General features: G+C 40.2%; 1 protein-coding gene across 1 annotated transcript; it reads right to left on the reverse strand.

Moving 5' to 3' along the window:
* Positions 1-838: 838 nt before the first annotated feature.
* On the reverse strand, positions 839-18,708 carry col1a1b (collagen, type I, alpha 1b). The gene is made up of 51 exons (XM_024284999.1): positions 18,439-18,708; positions 16,779-16,964; positions 16,274-16,293; positions 16,087-16,119; positions 15,621-15,725; positions 15,219-15,284; positions 15,090-15,134; positions 14,948-15,001; positions 14,734-14,787; positions 14,589-14,642; positions 14,444-14,497; positions 14,316-14,369; positions 14,166-14,210; positions 14,032-14,085; positions 13,884-13,928; positions 13,727-13,780; positions 12,871-12,969; positions 12,741-12,785; positions 12,562-12,660; positions 12,428-12,481; positions 12,240-12,347; positions 12,013-12,066; positions 11,812-11,910; positions 11,661-11,714; positions 11,471-11,569; positions 11,153-11,206; positions 10,996-11,049; positions 10,816-10,869; positions 10,679-10,732; positions 10,543-10,587; positions 10,354-10,452; positions 8,859-8,966; positions 8,398-8,505; positions 7,808-7,861; positions 7,675-7,728; positions 7,486-7,593; positions 7,307-7,360; positions 6,565-6,618; positions 6,329-6,490; positions 6,074-6,181; positions 5,893-6,000; positions 5,755-5,808; positions 5,576-5,683; positions 5,441-5,494; positions 5,240-5,347; positions 4,211-4,264; positions 3,366-3,473; positions 3,003-3,282; positions 2,452-2,642; positions 2,127-2,369; positions 839-2,041 (listed from the first exon to the last, which is right to left on the reverse strand). The coding sequence occupies exons 1-51, from the start codon at positions 18,518-18,520 to the stop codon at positions 1,895-1,897; spliced, it is 4,341 nt and encodes a 1,446-aa protein (XP_024140767.1). The 5' UTR covers positions 18,521-18,708; the 3' UTR covers positions 839-1,894.
* Positions 18,709-18,980: the final 272 nt, after the last annotated feature.

Consider the following 18,980-nt stretch of genomic DNA (forward strand, 5'->3'; position numbering starts at 1 on the left):
AGCCAATTAAGTGACATTTAACATATTTTTTAACCATAAGGAACACTTAAAAACCCTTCAATTTGTTCAGAAATTGGAAAGAATTTTAATACTGGGAAAAAAATAACTTAAAATGTTTTAGTTCAACTTGTGATACTTCAACTGTCTGTAATTTACTTTAATTGAGTTTACATTTACTATTTTTTTTAAAGTTTACTACTTTAAAGTTACTTTTTAAAATTAAAATCTTTTTATTTTTCTTTAACTGGAGAGCTATCAAGGGGTCAAAGGTCACAGGCTCTTATTTAGAATCTCAATAACTAACACATGAAACATATATTTTGGACAGTGGATGGAAGCTGGGGTGTTCTCAGGAAACCCATATACAGTATTTATATAAGAATATGCAAACTCCAGCTGGGATTTGAACCCTGACCTTCCTGCTGATTGGCCACAAAGCCACCGTGCCGTCTTTGAATTCTAAATGAAGCTGCTGTTCCTTGACCACAAGGGGGTGCTGCTGCTCTTTTTTGTTCTAATTTGAAGTTTTCCGTTTGAGCAGAAGAAATTGAAATTGTGGTATTGTGTCAAAGAATGTAAAACTCATACATTGATGATTTTGTGTTTATTTGTAGCAGTAAAACCTAATGAAGCAAAGCTGGAATCATGGATTTTTTCTTGTTTTCACTGTTGTTTCATTGAACTAAAGCCTTTGCAACTGTTGTGAAAAGCTGATTCTAAAAATGTATAAATACACACTGATTGTATATTTTTTTAGTTAATGTTCTATAAATAGTTTTTCTCACTCAGCTTCACAACAGTCGCCCAACAGAACAGTGAAAACTCAGCGTACACAATATATGAGTAGACCACTTCACATGCTTTATTTCAGCACCCACAATAATTAAAAACATCTCGATTTATTATACATGTACAAAATAAGTACAGAATCTCTCTTTTCAACCATGAAAGTGGGTCCGCATTGAATTCTTTTTTTAATCTTTTTTTTTTTTTTTTTAAAGAAACCCTTCGTGAAAAAGACATCAACAAACAACATCAACAGCAGGTGGTGGATGCGTGCTGGTTTCTGGTTTCTGGTTTTTCCACGACAGATAGAGGGATCAGAAGTGAACACAGGGACAGTTATTTTGAACCAAAGTCACTTGCTTTTATCTACAAAGACATGATTGCATCCTTTACATCCTGTTTCAAAACGATTCAAAGGAGCGCCGCCAAAGTAGAAGAAGAAAACACTGCATAGACAACAATAGTCAATTTAGTAGCACCAGGAATTAGTGATCAATGACAATGAGGCTTTCACTATCAAATACCAATAACTAAACCTTACTAATAGCACCTTTGATTGGTTTTTATTTCACCCCTTCAAAACTAGAAACTAGGGTGACTTCATATGAGGTAGCCATCCATACTGCAATGATCTTTTTCCTCTTTTCTTTGTCTTTGCTAGATTATTTCCCTTCAGAATTTAGATCAAGAAGACACTCCACACTTTTTACAATTTATTTGACACCAGAAAAATGGTACATATCATTGGTTGTTTTCAATGTCCTTCTGCAGTGATAGAAAATGGCAAAAGTCACCTGTGTTTCGTCGCATGTGTGGGTCTCAATTGTCAAAGGGAATATTTTACAAAAGTAAACATTATTTTCTTGTTGCTAGTGGAAGCAAAAGATTTTTTTCTTTAAAGTGTCCTCATGGTTGGGTTCGGTTGCAGTGGCAGTCCCAAGTAAAAAATAAAAAAAATAGTCTCATGGCAGGAAAACGAAAAAAAAAAAACACTGTCTTCAGTAGAGTGGTTCTAAGCCGAATGAGTTTTGATTGCATAGAAAAAGGGATTTAGAGATGACTGCTAGAAAAAAAAAACAACAATGTCATGTCCATCTTTCTTTCATTTTTACAAGAAGCAAACGGGGCCAACTTCAACGCCAAATTCCTGATCAGGTCCACCAACATCCATAGGAGCAATGTCAATGATGGGCAAGCGGGATGTTTTTGTTGTCTTGTAGTCGATGACTGTCTTGCCCCATGTGCCAGTGTGCGACTGTGGAGGTGGAATTATTTTAAATAAGTCAGAAAGTTGGATATTCATATGTTTGGTCTTCAAAAATGTGAGGGAGTGGACTCACCGTGCAGCCGTCCTCGCTGACGCCGTATGTGAAGCGGCTGTTGCCCTCGGCTCTGATCTCCACATCGCCGGAGCCCTGGAGATGCAGGGCCTTTTTCAAGTTGCCGGTGGCAGAATCCATGTAGGCGATGCTGTTCTTGCAGTGGTATGTGATGTTCTGAGAGGCCTGGTTGGACATCAGACGCATGAAGGCAATCTGGATGTTGACATCCTCCTGATCAGCCTCGCTGCCGCCATACTGGAACTGAAGGAAGAGGATATATCATGTCAGCAGGCGGATCAATCAAAATGACTGTAAGAAATCCTTGGATTGACACTGTTCTCACCTGGAATCCACCGGTCATGGTCTCGCCGAACCAGACGTGCTTCTTCTCTCTGATGTTCTTGCTTCTGTACCAGTTCTTCATGGGGATGCTAGACTGGCTGGCAGACACGCAGGTCTCTCCAGTCTCCATGTTGCAGTGGACTTTGATGGCATCCAGAGGGGAGCCCTGGTTGGGGTCAACCCAGTACATGCCTGAAATGCAGTGAGGAAAAAATAGACCTCAAAATGAGCTCATATTGATGGTCGATCCAAAATATTGATAGTATTGATCTCAAATTGGTATCGGATCGATACTGACCCGCAGATGTTTTTATTGTTCCATTTAAAAATTCAGTTTGAATGTTTATCAAGTAATTAAAAAAAGGGAAACTTACAAGTTGAGATACAACTTGAGATTTTGAGGTTCATGTCAGATCCACCTCTTTTGCGAAAAATATCGATATTGGTATCGGTATTAGCGATATTGACTCGTATCAGATCAATTCCCAAATGCATAGTATCACCCTGCCCTAATGGTCGGTTTCTTCTGTGGAAGAAGGGATCAGCACTCACCGCTCTTCCACTCAGGGTGGCACATCCTCAGGTCGCGGCACATGCGTGCGGGGCTCTTCTGGCTACCGTCGGGGCTGCGGATCTTCTCCACCCTCTGGCTCAAGGTTTTGAGAGTGGTGTCCACCTCCATGTCACGATCGCGCACCATGTTGGGATCATCAGCACGGTAGCCGCCACGCAGAGGATCGGGGGCTTTCTCCTGAAGAGGCTGGCTGACAAAGTCAAATCCACTTCCGGGAGGTCCAGGAGGTCCAGGGAGTCCAGGAGGTCCGGGAGGACCCTGTGTCGAGACGCCAGGAGGTTACAAACTGCAGGTGTAGTCCATCCAAGAGGTTGTGAAACAGTAGTGATAGGGAGACTTACAGCGGGTCCCATATCTCCGTTGCGACCACGAGGTCCAGGGGGTCCGATGGGTCCAGGCATACCGTTCGCACCATCCTTACCTGGGGAGCCGCTGTTTCCAGCAGGTCCCTATGCAGCAAAACCAACAGATCAATCAACAAATCACATCAATTCAATTCATAGTTACAGTGTGTGTAAAATAAATAACATTTTTTTAACCACTACATCAAAGAATTGGCAGAAAATTGAAATATTTTTGGAATTGAGATGTTTTTTAAACCTTTGATAAAATTCACAAACATGATTAAGCAATATGCATTTTAATGAGATATAAGTTGTATCAATTATCATAATAATTTTGTAAGTTTTTGCAACAACACTGCTAATTTAAGATGCAAAAATATTTACTTGAATGTTCAGAAAAAAAGCCTCTTATTTACCCACTATGTCAAATTTGACCCACACTTTTTTGTAATATGCTGTAACTATATTTTAAAGAATTAATTATTAACTCATTTTACAGTTTTTCAACACAAAAAGTAGTTGTTCACAAAATAGAATGACAACAGATTAGTTATTCTCACTATAAAGTTTAGAAAATTAGCAAAAAAAAATTCCTGCCAAAAGTGTTTTTGAGATTTCATGGGGGCAGCCATTTTGAAATGAGCAGGAAAAGCCCTTCTACTCCCCCTAGTGGAATGATGATGAACTACAGGGCAGAAAACATGAAAAAGTTCTATCCCATGGGGTTCTGAGGAAAGTTTGGATCATGCTAATGAGATAGGGGTCTCATAAATGTATGTTCTCTTTTCCTAAACTGATTGGGTGTTTATTTGTGTGAAATGTGTGGAAACAGTTGTGCTTACACGAGGTCCAGCAGGTCCTGAGGCACCAGCAGGTCCTCTCTCTCCAGAAGGTCCCTAGAGGCAAGTGAAGACATAATTAAATTAGAAAAACATGCTGTGTAAAATGTTTTAGTGTCATCCGTGTACTGCAAGCTGTTTGATCCATGGAAAGATTTAAAACCTTGCTTTTTGACATTTAAGATCAGGTTTGAAGTTGTTTAACTTTTCTTTCCTTTTGAGCTTTCCAGGTTTTTCTTCAAATGAACACAGTTGATAATTGTGTGTCATTAGGTGCTAAAATCTAGAACAAGTTAAATTATTCTTTAAATGAGTCAAAAATGATTTTGCTCAAAACTTTATTTAAGGTTCAAAAATCCCTCAAATTGAAAAGTAACTTTTAGTTCAATCTCAGTTATATTGTTTTAAAGTTAAATATTCATTAAACTGGCATTTACTATTATTATTTCAGTATCATTATTTTAGAAACAAAAATGTAGATTTATGTTTTAAGAATAAGAGTTAGTCTTAGATTTTTTGAGGATTGATTAAGATCTTGTGCTAAGACTGTATTTTCATTTTGTTCACATTTTGTCCTAAAACTAGTCATTTCCACTTGTTTTGTCACTGTAGTCAAAATGAACTGCAATATAAGTACATAAAACAAAAACAAAAAATACATACTGTTTGCTTAGAATCAGCTAAAAATACTTTTTAAGCTAACAATTCTATCTAACAGTTTTCTATTTTAGCACATATTTCCATTTTTGAATGATTGTGTGGAATTCCTTGTTTCTAAATGTGGATATTTTATAAGATTTGTTAAGTAAAAACGACTTGCTGCATGGACAGATACTTTTACTACTTTCTAGTGATTTTCTTCTTAACAGTAATGCTCTCTTCTATTTTTCAGCTACCTGTTTTTGCATGTGTGAACTGGTTTATAAATTTATTGACTGCAGACACTGTAAATTCTTTTCATCTTGATGATCAAATCATGGATCTGGCTAATCATTTTAGTTTATTAACGATTCTCATCTCTTGAATACTCACAGCGGTTCCGGGCAGACCCTGCATGCCGGTGAATCCTCTGTGTCCCTTGTGGCCTCTTTCTCCAGCCTCACCAGTCTCTCCTCTGTCTCCCTTAGCTCCAGCAGGGCCCTGGTGTCAAACATGCCATCACAGGTTAGCATGAAATAATGTAATTCAGCTAAAAAAAGATCATTATTTTATATCAAATGTAGGGGAACGTACAGAAGGTCCACGAGCACCAGCGGGGCCAGCAGGACCGGCAGGACCAGCAGGACCCTAAAGGGGAAGGAAGACCTTTTAACTTGCTGAAATATTCCAACAGGATTGGATTCATGAGCTGCACGGAAGTGGACTTACACTCTCTCCACGGTCACCAGCTTTGCCAGAGGGGCCAACAGCACCCGGGGCTCCAGGAGCACCAGGGGGTCCAGGGGGCCCAGGAGTGCCACTCTCACCACGGTCTCCCTAAATGGACACTGTGGTTTAATATTCGTGAAGTAACACATTTTCAAGTTAATGAAATAGGGGAGAATTACCTTGGGTCCAGGAGAGCCATCACGACCAGGAGCACCATCGTTACCAGCGGATCCCTGAAAAAATATGTTTAAAGAAAGCGTTTTATGATTTCTCAAGTGAAGGAAATGTGGATCATTTTTTTTGTTTTAATCTTTTACCTCACGACCAGCCTCTCCGGGAGGACCAGACAGCCCAGGGGGGCCAGAAGGTCCAGGGGCTCCACGCTCACCAACAGGTCCGGAAGGTCCCTGCTTCCCAGGCTCACCCTGAAAAACACCAGAATGATCAGTTCATGCATTCAGTGTGATCTGGAACGCTGATGTAAGATGAAATACTCACAGATGGTCCAGGCATTCCAGGGAAACCACGCTCTCCACGCTGTCCAGGGAGACCTACGATACCACGCTGACCAGCGATACCCTGAGGTCCGGGGGCACCGGGGGCACCCTGAACACAAGGAAAATGTGGCCTGTTAGTGTTTTTAATTTCCCTGCGGGCACGTCCCAAATGGATTAATAAAGTTGTCTATCTATCTATCTATCTTTTAAAAAGAAGGATATAGTGTGTTATCACTTTTGTCAAAAAAACACATACAGCAGCTCCATCAGAACCGGGGGAACCCTTCTCTCCGGTGGGTCCTGGGGGTCCAGCAGCACCAGCTTCACCTGGGCGTCCAGCAGGTCCAGTCTCACCACGCTGTCCTCTGGCTCCATCTTTGCCAACAGCTCCAACTGGTCCAGGAGGGCCAGCAGCTCCCTGGATATAATTTATAGGTCATGATAAGATCAAAGTTGATGTTCGGGATAAAATATGTGTGGGAGGGAACTCACAGCAGGTCCGGGAGGTCCAACTCTGCCAGGAGATCCGGGGTAACCAGTGGGGCCCTAAAGAGAGAGAGAAAAAATTAATTTTGGTTAAGATTTTAATGAAAAAGGAAGGAATATTTGTTTCTTAATATGCAAAAATTGTCTTGAAAATTAATTAATAAATTAATTACAATTTTAAAAATTACAATTATGTCATAGTTTTAGATAATATTTTTTCTCTTTGTTTCTCCTGAGGCGACAAAGTCTTTAACATAATGTAACTTTTTAACCCTTAACATGATAATTCCAGTAGATTCTGAAGAAAAAAATGCTGAAATACAATTCATTGGCTGTATTCAATAACATTTTACAGTATATCTTGATTTTATATGCCACATTATGTGCTCAGATTATTGCCTAAATTGCCGGTTTACTTTAAATCGTCTTTTTTGAGGCTCCTCCCTCTATTATAGCTGGAAACTAAGAAAGAACCCCAAAAAGTTCAAACTAGAAACTCAGCTAAAGGTAATCCACATGTAACCCAAAACAAACAAATAACGTCTGTAATTACAAGCGTCTTGCTTATATAACATTAAACATCAGAGGACTTTAATTCACTTTTATTCATTTTCTGAGTTTACTCAGACCACACCTTTAAAAAATTTAAAAAAAGACTTGTATGGTGTTCTTTTTTAGTTTTCTGTGAAAATTCTTTACATTTTTAACATGATTTCTACCTAAATATAAACTTTAACCGAATACTTACAGGAGCACCAGCACCACCAGTAGCACCTTTGGGTCCAGGAGGTCCAGCAGGTCCCTGTTATTGATAAAAATCAAACGATTTAGACTGTTAACGTACTTTATCATTTTGCTTTAAATATTTTTGTTTTTATATGTATTTTTAATGAAGGTTGTTTAAGGGATGTCAAGGTGAACACCAACCTGAGGACCAGCACCTCCAGCGGGTCCAGCGGGTCCAGGAGCACCAGCATCTCCCTTGGGTCCAGTGTCTCCAGACTCTCCCTTGAGACCAGGTTGACCGTCAGCACCCTAAAGAGAGAGAACCAGAGAACCATCAAAGGGGAATCTAGAGCTGATCATCATAGATGAGAGCAACAAAGTGGTGCTTACAGGAGGTCCAGCAAAGCCGGCGGGTCCAGGAGGTCCATTCTCTCCACGCTCGCCCTTTTAGTACAACAAGGCAGAAGGTCACAAACATAGACCGCATGTATATGGTTGTGAAGGTGAAGGTGGAGACACTTACAGGGGCACCACGAGGACCAGTCAGTCCAGCAACTCCAACGGGACCAGGCTCTCCCTGAAACCAGGAAAATGGGGTCAGCTGAGGTCACTCATGGTTTGATTTGATTTGATTTACCCGATTTGATTTGAATGAATTTGATTTACTCAACTTGAGTTAATCTATTTGATTTGATTTACTCAATTTGATTGGATTCAGTCTTATCTGATTTTGTCTGATTTGATTTGATTTGCTCCAATGGTTCATTTCAAGCATTATTTGTAGACAATACAGCAAGAAATCACACAGATCTACCAAACTGGTTTCAGAAATAAAGAAATGAATTGATTAAAAAACAAAGGAAAATGAATAAAAATGTAAAAAAATTATCAAATATTATGATTAATAACTAAAGTCAAGTAGAGTTTGACAACTTCATTCATTTTCCATAGATGTTTTTTATTCAGAAAAAGGCTTTCTCTTAAGAATGTAACAAAAAGTTTGGTTTGGATCAAAAGATCTAACATATATTTGATGAGATTTAGTAGATTATAAACATCCTTTTAGAGATACATCAAAAATAATTGTCAAAAATGGTGTTTTCTGGATCTTACCTTCTCACCCTGAGGACCAGGGGGTCCAGGCATTCCAATGGGACCAGTCATGCCACGGACACCATCTTTGCCAGCGGCACCGTCAGCTCCTTTAGCACCGCCGTCACCCTGACCAGGAAGAAGAGTTGTTGAACTATGGTTTCATGATCAGAAAGAGCGACCCTGTGGTAGAGTGTCTATCCTGTAGAAAATCTTGAGTTCAAATCCAGGCCGAGTCATACTAAAGACTTTAAAAATGGGATCCAATCCATCCCCGCTTAAGGGGTTGGACTGGGGGAGAGGGCGGCTGTGTCTGCAGCTCACCACTCCCCCAATTTTAACATGGTGCACGACAGCATATGGGACTTTAACATTTAGCCCACTTTGCTACATTGCAGTTTTGAATTCTGTTTTTCTTTTATGAGGAAGTTAAGACAGCCTCCCAGCTCAGATATACTTCTGATCCTAACTGTGACACTCACTCTTTCTCCCTTGACACCTGGCAGACCAGCAGCTCCTCGTTCTCCGGGCATTCCCTGCATACCGGGGGCTCCAACACCACCGGGGGCGCCAGCAGCACCGGGCTCACCCTGCAACCCAAACCCAAGAGTTTACATCCACATCTGCTCATCTGTAAGTAGGAATAGCAAAGTTGGATCCATGAGTGTGTGTGTTTTGGGGAAAACTTTATAAAATTTCATACGTTATGACCTCAAGTCTTGAGAGACAATCGAGGACATGGGTGTTAATATTAATGCTGACATTGACAAAGTGAGGTCAGTGCAGAGAAAACTACTGGATAAACGTTAGTTACGTCTTTGGAGTCATTTTGAGTCCAGGAGTTTGCAGATACTCGATGTCCCTTTGGGCTATTGCAACCCAACATGACTTAACAAGCCTTTTAACTCCTTTAGACCAACAAAAGTCAAAGATTTACTTATTATTAATTTATTTTTTGAATTTTGCAACAATTTCTTCATTTAGCAGTTTTTGCAGTTTCCAGGTTTTATTAAAACAACCAAAATGGAATTTGTTTATATTTTTAGTACTCTTCTTTACATTAATGCTGACTGGAAATTTGCTGTAAATCTTTTGAGAAAAAATTGAGTCAAAAGGCAACAAAAAATAGAAATGAATTAAAAATCTAATTACTGAAATTTGCTCTGACTTCTTCTGTTCAAACACTAAAGTAGACTTAGTGTTTGAGGTTTTTGTGAAACCTTTAAAACACTGACTGATCAAAATCTGTCGCCTGATTGGTGGATCTTAAATATTAATTTCTGGACAAAAGCAGTTTATAAACATGAACTTTAGCCATTTTAGCAGTCACTATTGCAACTTTTAACATAAATGCTGGTTTTTCATAAAAGCGTTTTCAGTAAAATCCTTTTTATGATTTCCTGTTACTTTTAAAAAGAGAATAAATGTCTTTTTTCAGTTTTCTGTTTGATCCTTTTTTTTCACCTACTTTTAGTCACTATAACATCAGATTTAAGCTTTAATTTATCACAACTATTCTCCTAATGAATAGTTTATTTCAATGTTTGTTTTTTGTTAGAAATTGCCAGATTCTTCTCCTCATTACCATGATTATATCTTTTTTTTTTGCTATATTTTAATCCTATTTTTTTCTGATCTTAAAATCTTTTCCATAGTGTCTGTTTTTCTGAATTTGGGTCCTTCAGTCTCCATTCCTGACAGAAAAGGGAGTTGATATATGCTTAAAAGTAATCATACCCTTAAAACAAATTAAAATGATTTCACAAATCATCTTTTTTCCTAGAGTTCGGCTGTACATTGCTCTCTTTTGTTTCCATCTGTGAAGATTTTTGGTTGTTTTTTGGCAACTTCCATAAACACATTTAATTAAATTTAACATTCCATCCAACTGTATTAGCATCAATCTATTTATCTTCAGTTGTGGACTCGTAAGAGATGTAATCATCAGCAGAAACTTGTGAACGTTGGGAAACGTACCTTAGCGCCGTCGTTACCAGCAGGACCAGGAGCACCACGAGGTCCGGCTGGACCAGCAGGACCGTTACCACCACGCTCTCCAGGGAAACCTCTTTCACCCTGAAGGTTAAATGATTAAATCACTCAGAGCCTAGAAATAAAATCTGCACAAGATAACAGGAAAGATCTGAAAAGGTCTGAAAGACTCACTCTGGGTCCAGATGGGCCAGGAGGTCCAGCTTCACCAGGAACACCCTAAAGACAAGATTTTAAAAGTTCAAACCAACTGCATCGAAGATGTTTATGTAAATTTAGGGTAAAAATCAAAAGTTGAACCATTCTTTACCTGCTCACCGGGCTTGCCAGTTTCACCAGTAGCACCTTGGGGTCCAGGAAGACCCTTTCAGATGAAAGATTTCATTGAGGAAATGCAAAAAAGAAACTAAACCTTAAGAATTTTTGGCCTCTGAGGTAAAAACTCACCTGGAAACCGTTAGGACCAGCAGGTCCCTGCTCTCCCTTCTCGCCAGCAGCTCCCTGCACAAAGACAAGGACAAAAGTGGAGTCAAATTCAGGAATCCTTCATGCTAAATGTAGCTTATTCTCATTCAACTTTAATTTAACACATGATTGCCAATAAAAAAACGAAGTTGAGATACTCACAGCAGGGCCGGCAGGTCCAGGAGCACCAACATCACCGTCTTTGCCAGGAGCACCCTAAAAAAAAAGGTCATCTTTTAATTCCTGCCAATTGTTTTACACGTTTTTTTCAGCTTACAGAGAAGTTATCTGGTTTGTGCATTTTATAAAATGTACTTACAACGGCACCAGCAGGTCCAGAGGGGCCTCTCTCACCGGGCTTTCCATTCTCACCCTGTTAGAGACAAACGTCCACAGAAGAGCTCAAGATCGTGAAGCTTTAATAAACTTTGTGATGAAAAAACAAATACATTTGGGTGGCAGTGTGGGACATAAATACATGTATTGCCAAATATTGTTGTTACAGCATAAATCTGCCAGAAAAGTAGAACCTTTTACTGCATTTTCCCTTTTTCTAAAACTTAAAATATATATATTTTTTGTTTAATTTTTTTGTATTTCTATCAGATTTTGGTTAAAATGAAGGGATTGAACGCACAGCGTTTCCTTTGGGTCCAGGGAATCCCATGACACCAGGCTGTCCTCTGGCTCCACCGGGGCCAGCGGGTCCGGGGCGACCGTCTTGTCCGGGAGCACCCTAAAGTTTAATGACCAAATAAATCAAAAGACTGAAACACGTTTCTAGTGATTTCTTATCGTCCATATGTTCAGAAATCAAACAAACTTACAGCAGGTCCAGCTTTGCCATCAGGGCCGGGGCTTCCAGGGCTACCAGTCACACCCTAAAGAGTTCAAGCATCACATATGTTGGATTCATTGCAAGAAAAGCGCTCATCAGTATATTTTATTTTATTTATTTTTAAATATTTTTCACCCAACCTTGGAGCCAGGAGCACCAGGTGCACCAGGAGATCCAGATTCACCAGTGGCTCCTTGAGGTCCCATTGCTCCAGGGGCTCCACGCTCGCCAGGGGCACCCTGACACACAAGTTAAAGAGTTAGGAGGAATTTCTCAAAGTACTGAATATTGATAAAGTCACATCTAATTGTGACTTGAACTGACGGATTAATTAAGCTCACCTTTGGACCACCAGCTCCATCAGCACCAGGGAAACCACGAGCGCCAGGGGCACCCTACAACACCCAAACCAATCACATTCATTAAAAAAATACACCATATCCACAAGAACTTTCATTTCTCTAACATGTCAGAGCCTCAATTTATATCGTTTACCATTTTACCTCTCTAAAATACACATTTATGTGAGAAAAAGTGGTGAAACTGGTCAAAAGATGAAGGAACGTACACGCTCTCCAGGGGCTCCACGGGGTCCAGCACCACCGGGCTCTCCACGAGGTCCTCTCTTTCCTTCCTCGCCGGATGGGCCTGCAAGTCCCTGAAGTCCAGCTGGGCCCTAAAAGACGGATGGAAACCATCAGTTTCACTAAGTGGCTGATGGGTAAAATGTTCCACCAATAAAGGTTTAAAACTTACAGGTTCACCCTTGGCACCAGCCTCTCCCTTAGGACCAGGAGGACCGGGATCTCCCTGTTGACGGAATATATTTTAGTTCATGTTGGATGATCCTCGATTCCTTAAAACAATAAAATACAAAATTGCCCACTTACATTGTTACCTTTAGGACCTTGAGCACCAACAGCTCCCTGACCTCCAGGAGGACCACGAACACCGGGCAAACCAGGAGCGCCAGCAATACCAGCAGCACCCTGAGGGGAGGAAAATAAGGGTGTAGGAGCGCCACATTATCCAGAACCAAACAATTATGACCACCCTGGGGGACACTTACAGGAGAACCCTTAGCACCGGGGTTACCATCAGATCCCGGGTTACCCTGTTGGGATAATAATCACAAAAAAGGATCAATTTAATGTACACATTTTTTAAAAAGTACCTAAGTGTATCGAACATCTACTTACAGCAGGGCCAGCAGCACCAGCAGGTCCTGGGTTACCTGGCTCTCCACGTGCTCCTTGAGGTCCTTCAGCTCCACGGCCTCCCTGAGGACCTGTTTCTCCCTGTGGAATCAAGCGGGTACATTTACCTTTGAAATGTAAATGAGTTATTTACTGTGTTCACTAAAATTTAACCCTTTAACGCCTGAATTTATTTCTATGAAAAAAAATCTAATTTTGCTTTCAAGTCGGTGCTAAATCAAGGGAATTTTAGAGTTGAATTGGTTTGGTGCATATTTGAATTAATAGGCATCAAGGGGTTAAATAAATTTGGGGGTTACATATTTGGATAAATTAAAATAGAAAATATATTAGGAAAGTAATTTGTCTTTTACTTTCTCCTGAATCCCAAACGCGTTGACGTGTTTTTGTATGTATGAAATGCATGAAAGTACCAATACAGATTAAAAATGACTATATGGGTTGAAGTTTTAGATTTGTATCACCTCAAAAATCTAATAAACTTAACTCAAGAAGGATATATTTCCTTTTGCATCACATTTTTATAAACTCCCTGAAAGAATACCAAAGATTCCGCAGAGTTTGCATATGAAATATGATCAATTTTCTGTTCGTTATTGTGTTTCCTGTATTTAATAATCTTCCCTTTTGTCTTGTATTTGTCTACAATAAATTCCATTCTATTCTATGATCTGCACATCTCCTAGAATTAAATAAAGGTTCCGGTGCTGTAGTGTTAGAATTTTTTTGCCAAATTGGTCAAGCAGATTTTTTTTTTACGTTAGACAACCCAAATTAAGCGACACCTTGTTACCAAATCTATTTTTATCTGTAATTTTAGCAACACTGACAGACTTACCTTAGCACCAGGACCGCCTGGGAATCCAGGGGGGCCAGCAGATCCGGTTGGGCCCTAGATGTGATCAAGAGTTATCAGTCAGTCCTTGAATCACTCAACGTGTAAAAAACGAACTCAAAGGTGTTGCTGCACAACTTCAATGTGTTGTGGTACTTACAGGAGGACCAGCGGGACCAGTGTTACCATCGTTACCACGAGCACCCTACGGGGAAAGGTGGAGGAGATTACAACAAATCCATGGATTTAAAGTCTTTTGATGAAACGTGATTGACCAGTGGGACTGAAACAGAAATAGTAGTGCTTACAGCAGGGCCAGGAGCTCCAGGGCGACCCCTCTCGCCTGGAAGACCACGAGCACCCTAGAAAAGAGAAATTTAAGAAATTTTTAGCTCAGAGTGATTAAAAAAACTAAACTTGACAAATGTGAGGCTGAACGCACCATAGCGCCGGGGATACCGTTCTCACCAGGGGCACCAGGCTCTCCCTACAGACAGAAGGACTCAATCAGTACGTATAAGCCTATTTTAGTCTAAAATATTGGTAATTTTGTGCCGATTTATAACTTGAAGAGCCTTTCTTTCTATCATACCTTGGGGCCAGCTGGACCAGCGTCTCCCTTGGCTCCATCCAGACCGCTGAAACCCTAAGATCACCCAGAAGAAAAGGGGTCAGATCACAGCTAATAAGGATTTTTACTGATGTTAGAAATGATCTTACTCTGTGTCCCTTGATGCCGGGGAGTCCTGGAGTTCCAGGGAATCCACGGGCACCCTGCAGGAAATAAAAAAAGACAAGTTAAACCTTTGATACGAGCTCTATAAGAAAATTGAAACATTTCTTCTGTGACTTCTGTGTCGCTCACCTGAGGGCCAGCAGCTCCACGCTCACCAGGGCGTCCAGGTTTGCCGGGCTCACCCTTTTGTTATGCCAAGGATAGAAGAAAACATGAGTTATTCACAAGTAGATAAAATATAAAATGTGACAGAAGAGCGAAATAATTTACTTACATCATCTCCGTTCTTTCCAGGAGGTCCAGCAGCACCACGGGGACCCATGGGGCCCTAAAAAACAACACATGTGAGGACAAATGCAAAAGACTGAAGATAAGACACACATTTTATGAGTTTTAGGAAGTCAAATCAAGCAGAAACATCCGTTCAAAGCTAAACTTTAAGCGAATGAGGCTGACATTTGTGCAGAGATATTGTTGTGCAGACTCACAGAAGCTCCAGGCTCTCCAGGCTCTCCAGGAGGTCCATTGAAGCCTTGAGGACCCTTGAGACAAACAAATCAAATGTCATATATTCTTGTTGGGTTGTTGGCATTAAAAAAAAGCCTTAAATGTCATTGACATAACACTTACAGCAGACCCAGGAGGTCCAGGAGGACCACGGGGACCCAGGGGACCCTGTGGATGAAGAAGATGGAGATTTATTTTATATTTATTACTTAAAAAGTTCATTATTATTTATAAAAGGATGAGGTTTCCCACCATTGGGCCAGGAACTGGTGGGCCGCTTGACTTAGAGGGGTCGAAGCTCATTTGAGGAGAGAAGTTCTGTGACAGGAAAGGAAAACAGTCAAACAGAGAAACAGAATTCAGAGAAATAGATCTGAAATATTGAGCTGAATGTGTCTGTTTCTGACCCTAAATATAGCATTTTATTGAAGACTTGCATTTCAGAAACGTTGTAAATGAATTTACAAGTGAGATAAGTTGGTCAGGTGTGAAGTGGAGTTATTCTGCACCTAAACCTGAGGGAGGGGAACTGTCCCCCTCCCGGTGCTGAAAGTCAGTCAGTTTGGGCTTCTACAGTTTTGGTACTTCCATCTTTTTTTTTTTTTAAATATCTTTTTTGATCAGATTTTTTTTTTCTTTTTTTTAAATACGTACTCCGCCAATGCCAGTGGTGGTTCCGGGTGGGCCAGGAAGGCCGGGTGGGCCGGGGAGGCCAGGCTGTCCAGGGATTCCATCTCTGCCAGGAGGACCAGCTGGACCCTGAGGAACGAAAATCAAATGAACTCTCAAGCTGCTGCAAAAACCTAATATTTGAAAAGGTTTCAGTGACTGAACCTGCCTAACGTCTCACAAGTTATTCAAAATTATAAGAAGCCTTGAGACAAGACTTTTATACAATAGTTGACCTTTTGACCCTAAAAAATGCCGCGTCATCAGTTTTTCCCAGAGGTGTTCTCCCTTTTTTCATTCTTGTAAACCATTTTTTTAGCATTCATATTTAAAATAATTAACCATAACATTAAAATATTTTTTGCAAAAACATAACTTTTAGGATATTTAGACTCATTTTTATGCTATTTTAAATAGTCTAGAGGATTTTAATAATAAAATGTGAACCTACGGGGTCTCCTCTGGGGCCCTCAGGTCCTGGAACCTAAAAACAAATAAATAAACCTTAGTTAAGCAAAAAAAAAAAAAAACATAAAATAGAATTAAATTGACATTTAAAGTTGTATGATGTATGAATTTCAGAAACTATAATCTGTATTGGCTTTAAAAATAGATTAGAAATAAAAAAGTTGAAGTACCACGACATCTTGAGAGTCACCTAAAGGGGAAAAAAAGAAAAGAAGAAGAAAAGAATTAAGGGAAGCCTCAAAAATGTTTTGTGATTTAATTGTTGAAGCAACAAACAAGCTCAAAGCATCTGTGTCAAGTTAGGGAGGTTAAAGCAGGACACTCAGCATGTTTCTGGACAAGGCCATTAAAAACAAAGCTGCTTAGTTATCTAATAGCTTTAAAAAAAATGTGATATTTCTTTTGTTTTTTGTGAACATGAGATTATATTTGGTTTTATAACAGGAAATGGGATATAAATAACATTTAAGGAACAAAAAATATGTTATCAAATAACTGAACATTCACAACTGAGCAACTTTTATCTTGAAAGTATTTGCTGGTGAGGGAAATCCTTAAACCAGGAAGAAGAAGAAGTCGTTAAGCGGCCACACAGACAGGTGGTCAGAGTCAGCGGGGAGGGGGGGGGCGACTGGGTGGTTCCACTAAACTATTAAATGAGCAGAGTGGAAGTACCGTTGCAGATTGGGCAGCACTCTCCCTCTGGGATGACGGGGTCCTCACAGTCCAAAAGGTCCTCACAGAAGATTTCCTCGCAGATAATTTCTCCCTTTTCGCACGTACACATCTTGCAGGGCTCGGGTCTAAATACATCGTTGTCATAATACGACTCTCCGTTCATCTCACATCCTGCAGATCCTTCTGTGAAGGCAGAAAAAAAGGAAAAAGGAGTCAGTGAGGGATCTTTTTAGGAATAAAATCACAAAGATAGAGACGCTGAAAGTCTGTGGTGGTTTATGTGAAGTCAGAACGATGAAAATAATGAAAGAAAAGATGCTGGAGAACAAAAACAGACATTTTTGATCATCAAAGCTGCTCACAAAAACACATTCCAGCAACTAATGTTCTTTTGAGCCATAACAAACTATTAAAACAATAATAATTACTACCAAAAGTAAAAGTATTCCTTCAAGTTAAAAAAAAACGAGCTAACTGATCATTTTTACCCAAAAAGGACAAACTTTATACAACTTTTTCCTCACAAGCATCATAAAAGCATTTTTTTCTTTTGACTCAAACTTCATTATTTTTGTTCACGTTTAAACAAAATTAGCTGGAAATCTGCAGTACTTTGAAATATTACAGCAGTCGAACCAAATCTATTACAAATAAATAACAACAGTGGTCTGAGGACAGATAATGTTGGGGTGCACGGTTAGTTTTTTCTTCTTTTCTGCACAGTTTTTATGTTGTAAAGCAATCCATCCTGGCCTGACTATTATTCCAAACATCTACATCAGCTAAAAAAAAACTATAGCTTTGTCTCAAAAAAGCTTACTATAAGCTATTTTTGAGCAAATTGTGCACCAGGAGAGGCAGTAAAAAGGCACTAAAATGTATTATTTTAGGGTTTTTTGCCCTTAATAAGTAAAAAAAAAAAAAAAGAATTGTTTACAGGACTGGAGGGTTAAACTAGATTCTGTGTGTTTGAGGTTTCAGCCACTGAGTGGCGCTGTTGTCCACCAACAGCAGGGATCGCTGGTTTCAGGATTAACGGGTGTCTAGACTAGCTTTTTCTCTGTCGACGTCATACTTTAACAATTTTTCCACTCATTTTTTTTTCCATCTTTAGCTCAGCAAATTATTCCTTTAAGACATCGGGATGAATTTTTCCTCTAATCATCTGGAACAGAATTATAACGTGCGTAAAAGTCCTGTATCATTGGTATTTTGTTGTTGCTCTTTAAGATGTTTAGCCACAAACAAACTGATCGAATGAGGCACAAAAGTTGCCTCCAGCCACCATTTGTTTTTTTTTTTATTATTATTCCTGCTGTTCAGCTCAGAGGCCTGTCCCTGCGCATCAGAGACAATGCAGCTGCTCCCCTTCACGTTTGCGCCCCAGCAGCAGCAGCAGGAGGAGGACGCGCTCTGAGCATGTATCTGCACGTCAGTGTCAGGGGCACGAAGAATCCAAGCTGTAGATTCCTGCGCTTCTAGATCTCCACCGGAACAAAAAAAAGCCTCAAACTGCAAAGAAATTCCCCCATCTCTCCCAGTGGAGTCTCCAAGAGCAGGACCGTTCCAGAAAATTGCGCAGCATCCTTTCCTCCTCCAGAAAGAGCCATAGTCCCAAAAAAAACATCTCAAAGCAATGTCTGAAAGAGGTACTTACTATCATCTTCGCCTTGACCTCTCACCAACAGCGCTGCTGCGCTGAGCAAGAGCGCTAACCGGATATCCACAAAGCTGAACATGTCTAAATGTTAGACATGTAGATTCTTTGCGGCAAAAGGGAATCCTCTTTTCTCCTCAGACACCACTCATGAACACTAGGGTCCGGTCTCTGCGTGTAACTCCAACCCAGACCCTAGCAGAAACTCCCTACTGCCTAAACAAATGAGTAAGCTGGGCTTTTATATGCCCAAACTTTTTGGGGAGGTCTGGACGCACGGTATTACTTTAACATGTTGGAGACGCGGAGGCCCTCCTTCATCAGACGGAGGGGCCGTCTTTAGAGCATGTCAAACAAGTTCACGCCTCAACTCAAACGTGGATGCGGAGTGAAGTCGAGATCATTTTGCTCACCGGCTTCTGCTCACATCGATCTGCTCTCTGGATGGATTTTGATGCGTCTTTCATCCAAGACAAACGCTGCAGAGACTCCAGCTATGTTTAGTAAGGATGTGTCTGTGTGGAGTCTTGTTTCAATTGGAC

The sequence above is a fragment of the Oryzias melastigma genome, linkage group LG19 (genome assembly GCF_002922805.2).
Source record: "Oryzias melastigma strain HK-1 linkage group LG19, ASM292280v2, whole genome shotgun sequence".
Taxonomy (NCBI): Eukaryota; Metazoa; Chordata; class Actinopteri; order Beloniformes; family Adrianichthyidae; genus Oryzias; species Oryzias melastigma.